The 16,869-nt window shown below is 36.9% G+C and overlaps 1 protein-coding gene across 1 annotated transcript; it reads left to right on the plus strand.

Annotated features, from left to right (window-relative positions):
• Positions 1-1,398: 1,398 nt before the first annotated feature.
• On the plus strand, positions 1,399-12,235 carry LOC114071743 (kinesin-like protein KIF2A; the record flags this gene model as incomplete). Its single annotated transcript, XM_027909602.1, has 6 exons — positions 1,399-1,466; positions 3,118-3,231; positions 4,348-4,498; positions 6,073-6,174; positions 10,191-10,326; positions 12,150-12,235. Coding segments are annotated over 6 exons (657 nt in total), but the record flags the coding sequence as incomplete, so codon positions are not given.
• Positions 12,236-16,869: the final 4,634 nt, after the last annotated feature.

Here is a 16,869-nt window from a genome sequence, read left to right on the forward strand (position 1 = left end):
GGGGGGGGAAGGGGAAAGGAAAGACAAAATTCCTTTCTAAAATCAGAACTATGACATACAGTAATGTCAGCAGCAGTATAAATGAGAAGACAGGGATTATCTAATAGTCAATCAGTTTCAGTCTCCTGATGCTCTGCTGCCAAAAAAAAATAGTGTGTAGGATCATAGATGTTATAAGTTAGTATAAGAATTTAGACAACTTAATTCCAATTAAACATTGATAAATTTATTAAGCAAGCGATAATAAAGCAAAACAACGCTGGGTGGCCTGGGGGCAGGTGCCACGCCGAGGCACACACTGAAAATGTAGTAAATGTTCCTTTTATATTTTTTCCAGTCCCGGGTTTCGGATGTAAATCTGCTTGTGGTTTGAGTTTGTGACTCGTTGTTAAATGGTCATCTGGCATTTGTCAGAGATGAAAGGTGCAGTTCTTATCAGCTGTAAATTTTACCAATTCTGATACTTGTTTTTTTAGCAAGATGTCTGCAATTATTTTTCTGACACTTGCTTGATTAGTAAGATGTCTATGAAACTTATCTTGTTGAATTATAACAAAAGTTTCTTATTCCCTCATACACATAAGATTTTATGAACAAAGTTAACCCTTCTATCACAATAGAGGTGTTTGTCCTGGGTAAAGGAAAGTCTTCATAGCTCTCCTGAAAGGAGAAAATTAAACTACTGAGAGAAACTAGTGCAATTAATGATGTCACTGTTGCCTGATCACAGTTATTATTTTTACTGAGTGCTGAAAAGAAGGTGAGATCTTCAGGGTATTTTATTTAACTGGAAAAGGAAAGACTTATAGTTTCCTCATGTTTGATAATAAGTAAGCTATTAAGTATTATTTACAGATAACAGTTCAGACAAATATTATAAATCTTTACTTAGGGAAATAAACACTTGCTTATCTTTAATATTATTATGTACAGCTTAAGACTGTGACCAAAATAGGTCTCTCAAATAAGTATACAGTTTGCTTGAACAGACCACAATGAGATATATATATATATATATATATATATATATAAATAATCAGTAATTGTTTGCAGGATATATTAGACTTACTTTCTACCGAGTTGCATATTTCCCTCCCTGAGAAGTCTTTTTTTTAATTAGAGTTTTGCATTTACATATTATTTACAAAGACTGTGAGATGGGGAAAATTGACTGAAATTTCTATGAATTCCTAATATTTCAGGTATGGTTGAAAAAATTAAATTGAAGCTTTGACTTGACATCTCTCTTCTTGAGATGCCATTGTATTAGGACAGTTGTACATAGTAGACAGTTTTTGTAGAACATCTCAAAAGTGGAGATTAAAAAAAATAATTTGAGATCATCTATCCTTTCATCTGTACAAAGTGATTTATTAATGCATAGCTTATTTTCTCCAGATCGCTACAATTTCTCCAGGGATGGCATCATGTGAAAACACTCTAAATACATTGAGATACGCAAATAGGTATGGAAAATGTTATTGCTTATAGATATGTTGGCTGTTGATCACTGATATGTGGAATATTGTTGTTCCATGATGTATAATTATTTTAACTACTTGAATAATTTTAGCATACTTGTATTTCTTAATAAGATTAAACCCAAAGTACTGATTACTGATTCAGGCTCATGTTTAATTTAATTTGTCACTTTTTACAACCATTAGAAGAGAATCAATAGAAACTGCATTCAAGCCATTATCCAGAGATAGATATAGTGTGGACTGCAAGGAATCTGGGAGATGCCTCCTAGTTTTGTCCCTGCTCTGGAGGTATCACCTCTTGTATTAGGGGTAGGCAGTTTACATGATGATTCCCTTGGGTGTTAGCTGAAATACCTTTCTGCAATGTGATTTTTCATGCCCTTGGTGGAATTGCATTCAGTTGCCAGCCTGTTTCTTTTATATATATGATATATCATATCATATTATATCATATATAGATTTATCTAAACTAGCTTATTCTTATGAAAATTCTGCAATTGCTGTGGCCTAAATTCTATATTTCCTAACTTCAGGCAAATATCTGAGACCCCTAAATACAGAGCCAGTTAATCCAACAGTGACATAATCAGTGGAGAAGTTAGTGCCTCCAGAGGCTGATGCAGCACCTCTGAGACCTGTACTGCTTTCTGAGTGACCTGTGGCCCAGAAACCCACCTACCACTTTGCTGCAAGAACAAAAGAGGCTACTACCTAGTGGTCTACTTGCCCCAGTGAAAGATAGGGCAGAACATCTTCTCCTGCTTTCCTTCCTCCCCCCTCCCACAACCAGTCGCTAATTGGGCACAAAGGGCTGCTAGGGTAGCTTACCACCCACTCTTCTCAGTATCCAAATGTCTTTCTGTTTGTATCAAGTTAGCTGCAAATCTACTTGACTTGGGCCACTCTAGGTGATTTCCTTCCTGGTGAGAAGGTAGGCATCTACTTCCCTGCTTACAGTAACATAACAAAGGACATGTCACATTATTCGGGACTCGTTGGATCTTTCTATCCCTTATAGAATACATGTTGCTGCAGTTACTCCAGAAATAGGCACTGAAAAACAAATACCTACTTCTAGTATACTAAATTGTTGTGCTGAAAGTTTCTTTCCCTTGGTGTTAAATTTGTATGTTGTTATGGAGTTGTGCTGTTTTTTGCTGGGGTAGCATTAATTTTCTATGCCTATCACTGTAAAGTTGCTTCATGTGTTTTGTGTAGTATTTTAATTTTTTCTAGCAATATATAATTTTCATAGTACAATTAGCTTTTAGGTGCTGAACACCACTGTGTGCGCAGTGTAAGACAGGGCAGCATAGAATTTAAAGCACTGTAGTGGTTTGATATGTTAAAAGGAGCAGTTTAATGAAATACTGAATGTAGAGCAAATATTATTAACTGCACAAACTGAAATATGTAATTACTCTTCTGAAAGCATTGCTATTATACTCTTCTGCAAATTACCAGCACCGATTTTGTTGGTGATCTGCAACTCTGCAGAAGATTTAAATATGTCAACAGTTTTACTTTTTAATGTAAAAATAATTTATTGTTAAGCTATTAAAGAAGAATACTAAACAGAGTTGTCATTTTAACTGTGTTTATGAAAACATTTTCTTTTAATTTGCTGCTGCAGAGTAAAGGAATTTGGAATTAGTCCTTCAGACATTCCCTTCTCACAGGGTAGTGGCAGTCGCTCTGATCTCTCTCCTTCCTATGAGTATGATGACTTTTCTCCTTCAATCACCAGGTCTACTTCATTCTATTCATGGAATCTTTATTTTTGAGTTTTCTTTTTGGCAATGTAATTTTACAGACCAACTTTTCATTAGTCCCCTTGCCTTGAATCACACATACTTTGTTTTTATTTTGTTTGTCAGGTCATGGTTCTGCATGATCTGCAGTCATCTTCCCACTATTTTGTTCACAATAACCACACTGTATCCAGGCTTGCTAGTTTCCTTCATACATTACAAAAAAAAAAAAAAAAAGGTGATGTCACCTTTGTACATTTAGTGGACCAAATCTGACAAATCTGTGTTTAGGATAATTTTAATATATCTACTTAAAAAAAGAAAATAATTTTAATATGTATATATTTTTAAAACTTTTCATCATTCTGAAGATGAATGAAATTCAGTTTCCATTCTAGTAAATATGTGCTACTTGAAAAAAAAATTCCCCTTAAAAATGAAGAATTTGCTCTAAAACTTATTATACTTGCAGACCTTGACGTGTCTGTTTCATAAATGTTCTTTCAAATGGGCATTTTTTGGATAGAATCATTATCAATCTTTTAAACTATTTTCATGATGCAAGAACCTAACATTTTAATAAGATATTTTCACCTTTGAAAGCATTTTAATTAAAGGATCTATTCATTCTCTGGGATACTTGGTTGCAAATTCTTATTTTCTTCCGAATTCTTGCTGGATTTGCTTATAACAACTAGAAGGGTACTGATTTACTACTTTTTTTAAAGCACAATTGTGTGTACAGAAAAAAAATTATGTTCAAGTATAGGATGCTGAATGAACTTTTTTTTCAAATATTATTCGTTGTTAAGGAGTTAATGTTGAGGGTTTGGAGATTTTTTCCCTCTTAATAGTTAATGAGTAGTAAGATTTCAATCAGAAAAGGCCTCTTGCTAGAAGATGGACTGTAATCCACCTGTAAGTAGTTGAAAGTCCGTGATTTTAAGGAGTTGGACTAACATTTTTTTGTCACTGAAAGTACATTAAATTTGTGAAGCTGACATCATCCTTATTAAATGAATAAAATTATGCCTAGATGAGCTTTATTTTTGGTTACTACTCTTTTGCACAGAAAGTTACTAATTTACAAATTAAATATTTTCTGAATGTAGGGTGAAGGAGCTGATGGTTGATCCTAGTGCTTCAGGAGAAATCTGTCCTATTATACACCATGCTCCCAATCAGATTGATGACTTAGAGGAACAGTGGGGTGTGGGGAGCTCTCCTCAGAGAGATGATCTCAAACTGCTTTGTGAACAAAATGTGAGTGGTTTACAGCATTACATGGAAAGAGATGATAAATGCAGTGGCAGAACAAATCCAGAGTAATGTGTATTTATAGCCTGTTAGCAATATAATTAAGTAGATACAGCATGCCTCTTTGCCTTTTCATTTTATGGTATTATGTTCATTCCCATACACACACAAAAAAGGTTTCTTGAATGGTGAAAGGAGAATGTTTTACTTTTCTTTATCTTCCTTGCTGATTAGGGCTTTTAATATCTAGGCAGGGTTTGCGCTAGGTTCTCACATTTTTAGTGTGTGTTTTTCCAGTATAACTACATCAGTTATTAAATAGTTAGAAGTAGTCTGAGAAATGCATCTGTTTAACACTCTCGTAGTTTTGACCATTATTTTTCCTGCATGGAACACCTGTTTTGAGTGAGTTTGCCCTTCTCCGTGTTTAGAAATCTGGTTACCCATCATTCTTCTTCCCCACATCTTGATTTTCATGGAGTGAAACCCCAGAAAAATGTTTGGGAGAAAGCCACATCATGTTCCCAGGATGTCTCCCAGGGTTGCATAAGTGGAGATCTGGGACTGAGAGACTTTTTCTAAAGGGCATTTTTGCCCTCCATACTGATTATCAGCTCTAGTCCTGGTTCCTTAAATGTTCAACTTCATTTGTGAAAATGCTGATGAAAGGTAGAAAAGATAAATCCTTACTACCCTATTTTTCTCAAGACTCTCTACCTTTTCAAATGCCTCTTCATGGTGTTTGCTGTATTTCTTATTTCTTATTTTAGTAACTGTCTTCTTCCAGGAATCTGTTTTATAAGAACATGCTAGTGATTCCAAGAGCTTCCCACTGGATAGTCCTTCCAGCTAGATATCCTTTCATATCATACTTTTTTGTTGTTCATGTGAAATTCAATTAAACTTTTCAATGTGTTTTTAAAAATATTTTAAAGGCCTATTATAAGGAACCATATTGTCTTGCAGCCTACCTAGTGCTTTCCCTTTTGATTGTGATTAACTATTTATGTCTAAAGAATTCCTGTTTGTCCCAGTTTGTAAATCCATGTTGTGCATTCTTCTAATGTATTAATCACTACATACTTTTTAGATTTTTCACTTTATATTTATTGCACTTTTTTTTTCCAAAGGGTTAATTTAATTTTGATTTCCTGAAATGTATTGAATGTAATTGTTGTTCTCTTTTTTGAAAATTGGCACAACAAAAAGCCCAGACAGAAAACAAGTTTTCTTATTAAAACCTACTAGAAATTAACATTCTTCCCTTGTGACTTCCTCCTCCCATTATCTTAATTTGGGTTTTTTTCCATGGGGAATATTATTTTTTCCAGTATCCACTAATGTTAGTGACTGGAAATTTCTAATGAATAATAATTAAATTTAACTCTGTGAACAGTTTAAATTTATTGCTCTCTCCACTAATTTCTGGAGATTTTCTTGTTCTAAGTATTGTTTTATTTTTGACAGATTCTGCTTTCTGCATATTTCTTTTCATGTTCTGTGATGGGATGGATAATATTCAATATATTTCCTGTAGCCACAGTTCTTTCCATACTAACAAGCTTAACTATTGATTTTAGGAAGAGGAAGTTTCTCCACAGTTGTTTACTTTCCATGAAGCTGTGTCCCAAATGGTGGAAATGGAAGAGCAAGTAGTAGAAGATCACAGGGCTATCTTCCAGGTAAAAGATGGAGCTCTTCTTTGTTTTATCCTAATCCAGGAATTCAGGTTTTCCCACTGAAAGTGCATATTCTTGAAGATGTAGGATATCATCTAGTCATTTTGCTGCTGTCAGAGATTTCTAAATTATTTTATTACACTAAGCTCATTGTAGCAAAGAAATAGGAACAGATGTTTAGATCCCATAACCATAGTTCTTTGTCCCTATGATGAAAGAGAAGCCTATTTTTCTACCACTCCTGAAATGTAGTAAAATTTTCCTTTTCTTCTCAGCAAATGCTCCTAAATAGACTGTGTTCACTGTAAGAAAAGTTGTTATATTCTTTTTACTATTTCAACTATTTACTATATTTTCTGTGATAATTGTTTTCCAGCATTAGTGACTGTTTTTTCTAGTTGTGGGGAATTTACTCAGATTGATCTCAAAATTTTCAATTTCAGTGTCTAATCTATGCCAGTATTGCTATGCCAAAGCCAGCAATTACTAGTAATGTGTCCATATAGTAATGTCTCTATCAGCACCATTTCTATGCGGTCATAGAATCATAGAATCAGAATTAACTGGGTTGGAAGAGATCTCCGAGATCATCAAGTCCAACCCTTGATCCAACCCCACTGTGATTACTAGATCATGGCACTCAGTGCCACATCCAGCCTCATCTTAAAAACCTCCAGGGACAGTGAATCCACCACCTCTCTGGGCAGGTCATTCCAATGCCTGATCACTCTGTAAAGAACTTCTTTCTAATATCCAACCTAAACCACCCCTGACAGAGCTTAAGCCTGTGCCCTCTTGCCCTACTGCTGATTGCCTGGGAGAAGAGACCAACCCCCACCTGGTTACAACCTCCTCTTAGGTAGTTGTAGAGAGTGATGAGGTCTCCCATGAGCCTCCTCTTCTCCAGACTAAACAACCCCAGCTCCCTCAGACTCTCCTCATAGGACTTGTGCTCAAGTCCCTTCACCAGCCTCATTGCTCTTCTCTAGACCCGCTCCAGCACCCCGTCTTTCCTGAACTGAGGGGCCCAGAACTGAACACAATACTCCAGGTGTGGCCTCACCAGTGCTGAGTACAGGGGAAGAATCTCTTCCCTCATCATGCTGGCCAGACTGTTCTTGATGCAGGCCATTGGCCTTCTTGGCCACCTGGGCACACTGCTGGCTCATGTTTAGCTTCCTGTCAATCAGCACCCCCAGATCCCTTTCCTCCTGACTGCTCTCCAGCCAGTCTGTGCCCAGCCTGTAGCGCTGCAGGGGGTTGTTGTGGCCAAAGTGCAGGACCCGGCACTTGGCCTTGTTGAACTTCATCCCATTGGAATCGGCCTAACTCTTCAGTCTGTCCAGGTCCCTCTGCAGAGCCCTCCTGCCTTCCAGCAGGTCGACACTCCCTCCCAACTTGGTGTCATCTGCAAATTTGCTAATGATGGACTCAATCCCCTCATCTAAATCATCGATAAAGATGTTAAACAGGACTGGACCCAGCACTGGGGGACATCACAAGTGACCGACCGCCAGCTGGATGCAGCCCCGTTCCCCATCACTCTCTATGCCCGACCCTCCAGCCAGTTCTTAACCCAGCAGAGAATGCACCTGTACAAGCTGTGGGCTGCCAGCTTTTCCAGGAGTATATTATGGGAGACAGTGTCAAAGGCTTTGCTGAAGTCCAGATAGACGACATCCACAGCCTTCCCCTTATCCACCAGGTGGGTCACCTGATCATAAAAGGTGAGCAGGTTGGTCAGACAGGACCTGCCCCTCCTAAATCCATGCTGACTGGGTCTGATCCCTTGTCCATCCTGTAGCTGCTGTGTAATTGCACTCAGGATGATCTGCTCCATAACCTTGCCAGGCACTGAGATCAGGCTGAAAGGCCTATAGTTTACCAGGTCCTCCTTGCAACCCTTTTTGTAGATGAGCGTGACATCTGCCGACTTCCAGTCATCTGGGACCTCCCCAGAGAGCCAAGACTGTTGGTAAATGATGGAGAGTTGCTTGGCAAGCTCTTCTGCCAGCTCCCTCATCACTCTAGGATGGATCCCATCTGGTCCCATGGACTTGTGTGGGTCCAGGTGGCTCAGTAAGTCACTGAATAATTCCTCCTGGAATACAGAGGGGCTATTTGGCTTCCTCTCCCTGTCTACCAGCTCCAGAGGGCAGTTGTTCTGAGGGCCACCTGTCCCACTGGTGTCATCTCCCTCTAAGAGACAGCAATACCATCTCCAAATATTTTCTCTAAATATCCTTTCATGACATGTTCCTCTGAGATACTGAGAGCCAGAAGAAACAAATATATTTCTAACTGCTTGTTTGCTTCCATTTTACAGATACATAAGGTTTTCACTTGCTATTAGTCAGGGTCTTTGAAAGGAGTGCTGACCATGTAGTGTAATGCTGGTCAGTACCATGGAGCCTTTTACATTCACAAAATAAATGGTAAAAACATATATATGAGTTACTAGTTTTCAGAAGGAAATGTGAATTGCTTCTGTTAATAACCTTATAATCTTTAGACCGGCTGTTCATTTGGAGCATCTGCTGCAAGAAAATAGCAAAATATTAAACCTATAGGGAATACATCTCAATTTAGGTATCTAACTTAGTGGAACATTGATGTGTGTTCATGTAATACAATAGGATGCTAAATAACACATTTTACAACAGATGTAGAGATTTAGTTATTGTGAAACATTATCTCTGAAGTAAAGCATGCAGAAGTGTGAAAGTCATGCTATATGCCATCGCTGTGTCCTAATGCTTGCAACTTCTGGAGAGACAAACTGCATGAGTTTAAGATGTTACTGCTTCTGTGTATCCATCTAACCTTATGCTGGAGATTACTGCTCCTTACAGCAGTCATTAGAAGGAAATGTGTCTGAGTCTCAGCTACCTTCATTTGCAGCATTACTTGTTAGTTTATGTCATGGGTGAAGATGGGCTGCACCAATACAAAATCTACAAGCTGTAACATGCAGAAGTTGTCTTCTGTCAACTTTTTCCCGGAAGCTGTTGATTCTGGGGTATAAAAAATCCTATTCTAAAAAAAATCTCTAAAGTAGATTAGCTGAATGATTTGTACTATAGAGGTCTTGATCTTCCTTTGTTTCTTGGATATACAAGTTTATGTTAGATGACATGAATCCTACCCCAATGTGAGAGCTCCGTCTGTCCTGAAAGTCAACAAAACCTACACAGGGTTTGGACTATTCTTTCTATATTACTTGGACTACTGAGCACAGAGAGAAAGACTTTATTTTAGTATTTCAGGCTCAGTATGCATGGAACTGTCAGCTGCTTACTTTATTTTTAATACAATGGGATCAGGTCTCCTGATCAGAGCTTTGCATGATTCTGTAAGCTTTAAGTTCCTGGTTGCATTCTTCTTTGCTGCAAGGCTTTTTCCTTTTTTTTTTTTTTTTCCCTCTTTTTTTTTTTTTAATGCGTAATATTCAGAGTGCAAAGATGCCTAAGAGGTTTTTTAACTGTCTTTTACAGTACTCTTATCTGTCTGGGGAGTTACCTCTTGCAATAGAGAGATTAAAAATGCTCTTCTTTTATACACCTTCTCTCAAAACTGGTTTTGAGTATGGACAGAATTATTTTGGCTCCTTGACTGTAATAATGACACTGTGATTATAGTCAGTGGTAACCATCCCATACTTAAAATTGAAGTCTGGGTTCAAAGTTTGATACCTACATAAGCATACATAACTATGACATAAAGCTCTTAATCTCTTAGTTTTACAACCATCTAAGTTCTGAATTTGAAGAGAACTGTGACAGCTGGGGTTTATCTGTTGCTGTTATGACCATTGGAGTTAAGAAACTATGTAGAAAACGTAAAATTTTGCTGAATTAGGAAAAAGGATTCATTTTAGGATTGAAACTTGTTATAGTGAGGTGACTAGACAGTAAAAGTGTGGTCATCTTGAGAAAAGGAGTAATTCAGCTCTTTGTCTTGAAATTTGCCTTGAAACTTTGCTAATGTATTTAGTTGAGGTTTTTTTAACTTTTACCTAGGAATCTATTAGATGGCTGGAAGATGAAAAAACTCTTCTTGAGATGACAGAAGAAGTAGACTATGATGTGGATTCTTATGCTACCCAACTTGAAGCAATTCTAGAGCAAAAAATTGATATTCTGACCGAACTTAGAGGTAGATTGCTTTTAATCACTTTTGTGTGCATTTTCATATGCCATGGAGACTTGCAGTAATAATGAGAAGGAAAAAATAGTGTGGTTATGTTTTGGGGTCTTTTTTCACCTTGTGCTGTCCTGTAATGTTCTGTGAAAGGAACTATTTTACTGCCTAAGAACAAGTTCACATCTGTATTTAATCCATCCTAGTTTATAGGAAGTCTGCTTTACCTCCAGGAAGTACAAACTTGATCCTGCAACTTTGGGTTGTTTTTTTCTTTGTTCCAAAAGAATAAAAGAAGGAAAAAAAAATCCAAAAGAACTGTACAGAAAAAAAAAAAAAAAAAAAAAAGAAGGTAATGCAATGAGGAAAAAAGTAGTAGGAATTCCCAGTTCCTGTTCTATTGCATTCTGTAATGTAGCAGGGAGCCTGCTGTTGTTTTTTCAGTCTGTGCTTAAGAGTAACATTGAGTTCTGACTAGCTTGGCTGTTAGCCTATTTTTCCTTAGCAACCTTTCTGTTGAAATTTTGTCAACCTCTCTTTGTTGAAAAACCAACAGCAGATAATTCTTAGTTCCCAAAACTGACTCTTCCACTTATCTCCTAAAATCAATGTCAGCTTGGTACCTCATGGAGATTAATTTTTAATTTTAGTTTCTGTATCTCTCTGCATTCCAGCAGACATGCAATACTGGTTTGGGTTTTTTATCTGTTAGAAAACTCCTTATAAGATAACACCTTACATTTTACTCAGACTGAGTATCTGCTGTAAGAAGACATCAAGCAAATTGGATGTGATCTGCTTGCTTTGTACGCATGTATTGGCACCAGTATACTTTAGCAAAGAATTAGATGTACATTCCTTTGCTTCTTAGGGATGATGGTTTCCTCTTCAGGGAAAAACAATTTGAGACAACAGCAATGAAAAAAAATAGTTTAGGTGACTCCCTGTTCTTCCATAACTTATTAGATATGGCTTTTGAAATAAGATACTGGAGATAAAGGATATCTAAAAGATCCTTGCATCTTTACAGACAGCATGATACATATATAGCTTTATAGTAGGGAAGAACTGTTAAATCGAAGATTCTTTCTCACAGTAACTTTTGTGTTATGCTTATGACACATAATGGTCACTGAATATTTCAGCTTTTATTCCTGTCACTTTAGGACTGACTTTTTTATGCTGTCATTTTGGTTTCCTTCTTCCCGTTCTTGGGCATATTACTGGAGAATGGGAGTGGGGAGGAATATAAATATGAAAGAATGACATCTTTTCTCAGGTTTCTTCCATTCTCATGCTAGGTATGATGAAACAAATGATCAATGCATTTATCTATTTACTTCCCAAATTTAATCACAAATGCTTTTCACATTCATAGAAAAGTTGTTATCATAGAATTACAAAATGTTTTGGGTTGGAAGGGACCTTAAAGATCATCTCATTCCAATCTCCTGCCACAGACAGGGACACCTTCCACTAGACCAGGTTGCTCCAAGCCCCATCCAACCTGGCCTTGAACACTTCCAGGGATGAGGTAGCCACAGTTTCTCTGGACAACCTGTTCCAGTGCCCCACCACCCTCACAGAGAAGAATTTCTTCCTAAGAAGAGATAGGGGTAATATCTAAGAAGGGACTAAGTTGCTAAGCAACTAGTTTGTATGATGAGTATTAAATTTAAGCTTATCTCAGTCCTCTTGTAGTTTGTGTCTTCAGCTATTTTTATGGAGGAATGTTCTTTGTTTTGCATAAGGACCAGTATGTGGGGCATCAGACCTTTGTTTCAGGATCTGTGTTGAGCACAGGCACATCAGTACTCATTCTCTCTTTTTCATTAAAGATAAAGTGAAATCTTTCCGGGCAGCTCTACAAGAGGAGGAACAGGCCAGTAAACAGATCAACCCAAAAAGACCACGTGCCCTTTGAAATGGGCCTCTGCTGCTAAAGGAATCTATGAACCTGTACTGCTATAGGACACATTTGTTACAAAACCCAGTGACCGTAAGAACTCAACTACTTGAAAATGTAAAACTGTTAGAAATGTCCTGTTTATAATTCATCTGAATTATGTTTTCAGTTTTGTGTGAAATGCTCCTATGATGTCTACAAAATGCTTCTAGGCCAGACATTACAACCGTGCAGGGTTCAGATCTGCAAAGCACTTTGTTTAAAATTTCATTTATTCGAAATGTGAAATTTATGTTTGGAAATATTTACCGTGTTTTTAATAATGAAGTAAAACTGTGGCAAATGAAAAGTCACAGTATTTCCTTTTAACTATGTTTAGTTTTGTTACAAAGACCAGTTGTGCACTTTTAAATAGTGTTGCTGCATGCGTACCTCACTAGTGGTTTTATATAACTTCTACAGACAGCTGTGCTTACCTCTTCCCATTCTGTGCCTTGATGAAGGCTACTTAACCCTAAACATTCTCTCTCTGAAGCACAGACTTAACAAACAACATTCCTTATTTGTCAATATAAATTACTTGGAGTGTGTGTATATTTTTTAAGTATTTTGAGGCTTTTTTTTTTGGTGGCTAATGCATTTCACAACATGTGCCATATCCTTCAAACAGGAACTGAAAGAGCTGTTAGAGTGAACATACAGCTGGACATTCCATCCTCCTTGTAAAATATCTGGAATTTATGTTATTTCAATACCATAATGAACAGTTAGATAACATTTTCTCTGTAATTAAAAAAAAAAAAAAAAAAGAGGAAAAAATGGACAAAGAATACATTGGTTGATGTATAATAAAGGGTAATGTTTAAGTACTGAGGAGAGTTGTATCTTAGAATAATGCAGATAGATATACAGTATGTGTTATGGTGTGATAATGCTATCAGAATAAAGGTACAATCTGACATCTGCGTATGGATAGGCTGTCAAAATTCAGGGATCTATGTAAAGAAATGCATTTCACATATTGTTAAAATTTGGCTTTTGATGCATGACAGGCTTACATGTACATTAACTGCAGTTTGCAGATAGTTTAAGTAGCTCTGATGCTTAAAAAAAAGTAACTAATACCTATTTTTCCCTTTGTACAATGCCAGCAGCTGAAAAGTGAGGTGAAATTGCATCATTTGAGGATTTGCACAATATCTCTACCTAGTACTTATAGAAATCCTATAAGTACCTGAATTCCCTCAAATGCATCATGTGTATCAGCACTTTGTAGGTGGTGGTATTCAAGTTATTTTTGCAAGTCAGTACCCAAAAAAGATTGACCTTCCACGTACAAATGAATTGTCAAATGAAGAATTGTAGACCTCTCTAGGAGTTCTTTCCATTTCCAGGAGTTCATATCAACAGTCTTTCCCTTGGAACTGTTTAAAAATTACTTTTGTAATACAAACCTGTTTGTTTCTGCCAGGCCTGGAGGGAAATAAAGGGAAGGCAATGAAAAGAGAGTTAATTGAGTCAAGAATTCTTGTAGTATTTAATATTTGTATCTCCCATAGGAAGGTAGGCTATGGGAAGCTCTTGTCATATTGTGGTTTAAAAAAAAAAATCATCCTGTGTGTAAACATTTAAAGTGAAACAACAATGTAGATTTTACATACTGTGTTTAATAAATTAAGCTATTAAATGAATTACAGATGAGAATTAACTTATATGAAAGGTTTTTTCTCCTTTGGGAAGGGTTTAATTTTGTAAACATATCTGAGTTACACTTTTCAAAAGTCCTATGTTTTCAGAATGAATATTTACTTCTGGATCTAACTATTCTGTACATATTTGTCATATAGGAACGATTTCCCCAGAGGACTATCCTGACAAGTTTTGCAACAGGTCTTAAACATCACACATCTTTCTGAACATTTAAGAATGTCTTCCATCACAGATAAAAGAAAAAAAAACCAAACTGAAATAGAAGGAAGCAGTTTTTGTTAGTAGATGATAGTACAGATTATTGTATAGTATCAGAGTTTCTTTGAAGTTGCTCTAGAGAAATCTTATTTTCTAAAAAGCCTCTGAAGATTGAGACATCCTGCACGAGAAACAGTTGCTTCCCTACTATTCATCCATGCAAACCTAGAGCCACAAGCAGGATGTGGTTTATAGGGGTATCAAAGAGGACAGGAAGGACAGAGGCAGTCAGATTTCAGCAACATTTACTAAACCTTGTAAATGACATGTCCTGTCAGGTAGCAGATGCAAACTGAAATTGCATCAACTGGGGAATAGAGTTTATGGTAGAAGCATTGAAGCCTCAAGTTTTGAGTGTATGAATGACTGGGATCATAAAAAGCATTGTTCAAAAGTGCCAAACCTGTTTAAAGAACAATACACATCAAATTAGATGGCCTACACCCAGGACTGTTGAGAAAGGAAATTGGCCATGAGACTATTGGCAAATAGACTTTGCAGAGCTTCCATGACAAAACAGGTACAGGTGTTTATTGGTACTGGTAGATACTTTTTCAGCATGGCCAAAAGCTTTTCCTTGTTGCACCAACAAAGTTAGGGAGGTGGTAAAGATTTTGTTGAAAGAAATTATCCCAAGGTTTGAAATGCCAGTGGGAATGTCATCAGACAGAGGTTCACACTTCATTGCTGAAATAGTGCAAAGCCCAGCTAAAACATTAGGGGTGAAACGAGACTTGCATACTCCATGGAGAACTCAGTCAAGGGGAAAGTAGAAAGAATGAATCAGAGTATAAAAAGACAAATTAGCAAGATTTACCAGGAATCATATTTAAAACGACCAGATGCCCTTCCTTTGGCCTTACTGAGGGTACGGATTAGACCAACATCCAAGGAAAAGGGGAGCCCATACAAAATATTGTATGGAACCAGAGACTTTAAAATGAAAGATGGTAAATAGTTTATCTTTTTGTGTTTACAGAACAAGATTTCCAGTATTACAACATGGTTATTTGTTCCTGGATTAGTCAACCATCCTAGCAAGGCCTTGCAATTAATGATTGTAATGGCAAGTATGGCTTCAAGTGTCCAAGGTGTAAGTGGGCTTTAGGGAAAGGGAGCAATGTCCTTTTCCCTAAAGACCACTGTAACATGACACAAATAGGACAAATACTACCTGACTCTTGGAAGAAAAGTTCACATCTAAAACTAATGTAAGACGTAACACTGATAACAAATAGTAGTAATTGTTGGATTTGTTCTCAGTTTCCTACTCATTCAGATGAAAGTATTCAGATGATAGGACTTCCAACATCAAGTGTATTCTCCAATGCTCTTCCTCCAACTGGGGTGATGCACCTTTTGGAGGGAGAAACAACCCAACCCCCCATAGACCAACAAATCGCATTGGTATTAGTTATAGTCACTGAGACATCTTGTGTTCAACAATGCCTAAAAGGACCAGGAGCAGCCCCTCACTGGAAAATGGAGTCACCTAATTGTAGGCAAGGAGTGTTAGTAGAAGATTATCTCAAGTGTCATTTGTATTTGGATGTAATAGGAAGGAGTATTTTAAATACACAATAGTGGCCTATTCCAGATAATATGGGATACTACTGGCTTTGTGGAAACCAGACTAGAAAAACTATACCCCTTGGATGGCAAGGAGTATGTACCATTGGAGCTGTAGTACCAAAAGTAGATGTCATTGATAAATCAGAATTCCCCAGAGGACATCTGTGATCTTTCATAACAAGACACAAATGAACTTTAAATCGATTAGTTGAGAGGTCCTCTGGATTCCACATGTTTGTGAGAGGACTCCTACCATGGTTAGGAGTACCTAAATTGGAGAAGGCTATAGTGAACATATCCGGAGTTATCAAACAACTAGAAAACTGAACAAATTATGCAATCAGTGCTTTGCAGAGAGAAATTACCAGCCTTTCAAAAGTAGTCAAAAAAAATGGAATTACTCTAGATCTGCTTTTGGCTTCCAAAGGTGGTGTGTGCACAGTCTTTAACACCAGTTGCTGTGTATACATGGATCAGACTTTGAGAATTCAAACTGATTTGGAAGAAATAAGACAGAACAGCAAAATCTTTCATGAAATACAAAAAGGTCAAGTGGAAGATGTGTTTTATTGGATGACATCACGGATCCCAAATTTAAGTGTGATTGCAAGAAAAATGATTGTAATACTTATCGCAGTTTTGATATTAATTGTTGGCTTATGGGTTTTATTCCAAATTTGCAAATTAGGATGTAACAGAATGTGTAGACTAGGTTGATAAAATAAATTAATATGAGACTTTAAAAAAATGATATTGAAGTCTCAAAGGGGGAATTTGTTACAGAACAAGTTATATTTCTTTAAAAAGGGACCTATGCAGCAGTGGGTGGGAAATTGTTTCGAGGAGATTAAATCCATGAAATAGATAATGGATGATGGGCAAGCTCTGGGTGATGTCCATGTGTTAAAAAAACAAACTAAAAGTTTAGAGCCTGACATGCTTCAGTGCTCTTAGACCTGAGAGAAATTTATTGTTGAGACCTGTACACAAAGAATGCAGAATTTATAAACCACAAAGACACTTACAGAAACCAGACATGAAGAAGAAACTAACAATTACAATTACTGAGACTCTCTCTATTGGGGAAAAAGATAATAAAATTACTAAAATGA

Source organism: Empidonax traillii, unplaced genomic scaffold, assembly GCF_003031625.1.
Source record: "Empidonax traillii isolate 1590-97213 ecotype Southwest subspecies unplaced genomic scaffold, ASM303162v1 scaffold2250:size48665, whole genome shotgun sequence".
Classification (NCBI taxonomy): domain Eukaryota; kingdom Metazoa; phylum Chordata; class Aves; order Passeriformes; family Tyrannidae; genus Empidonax; species Empidonax traillii.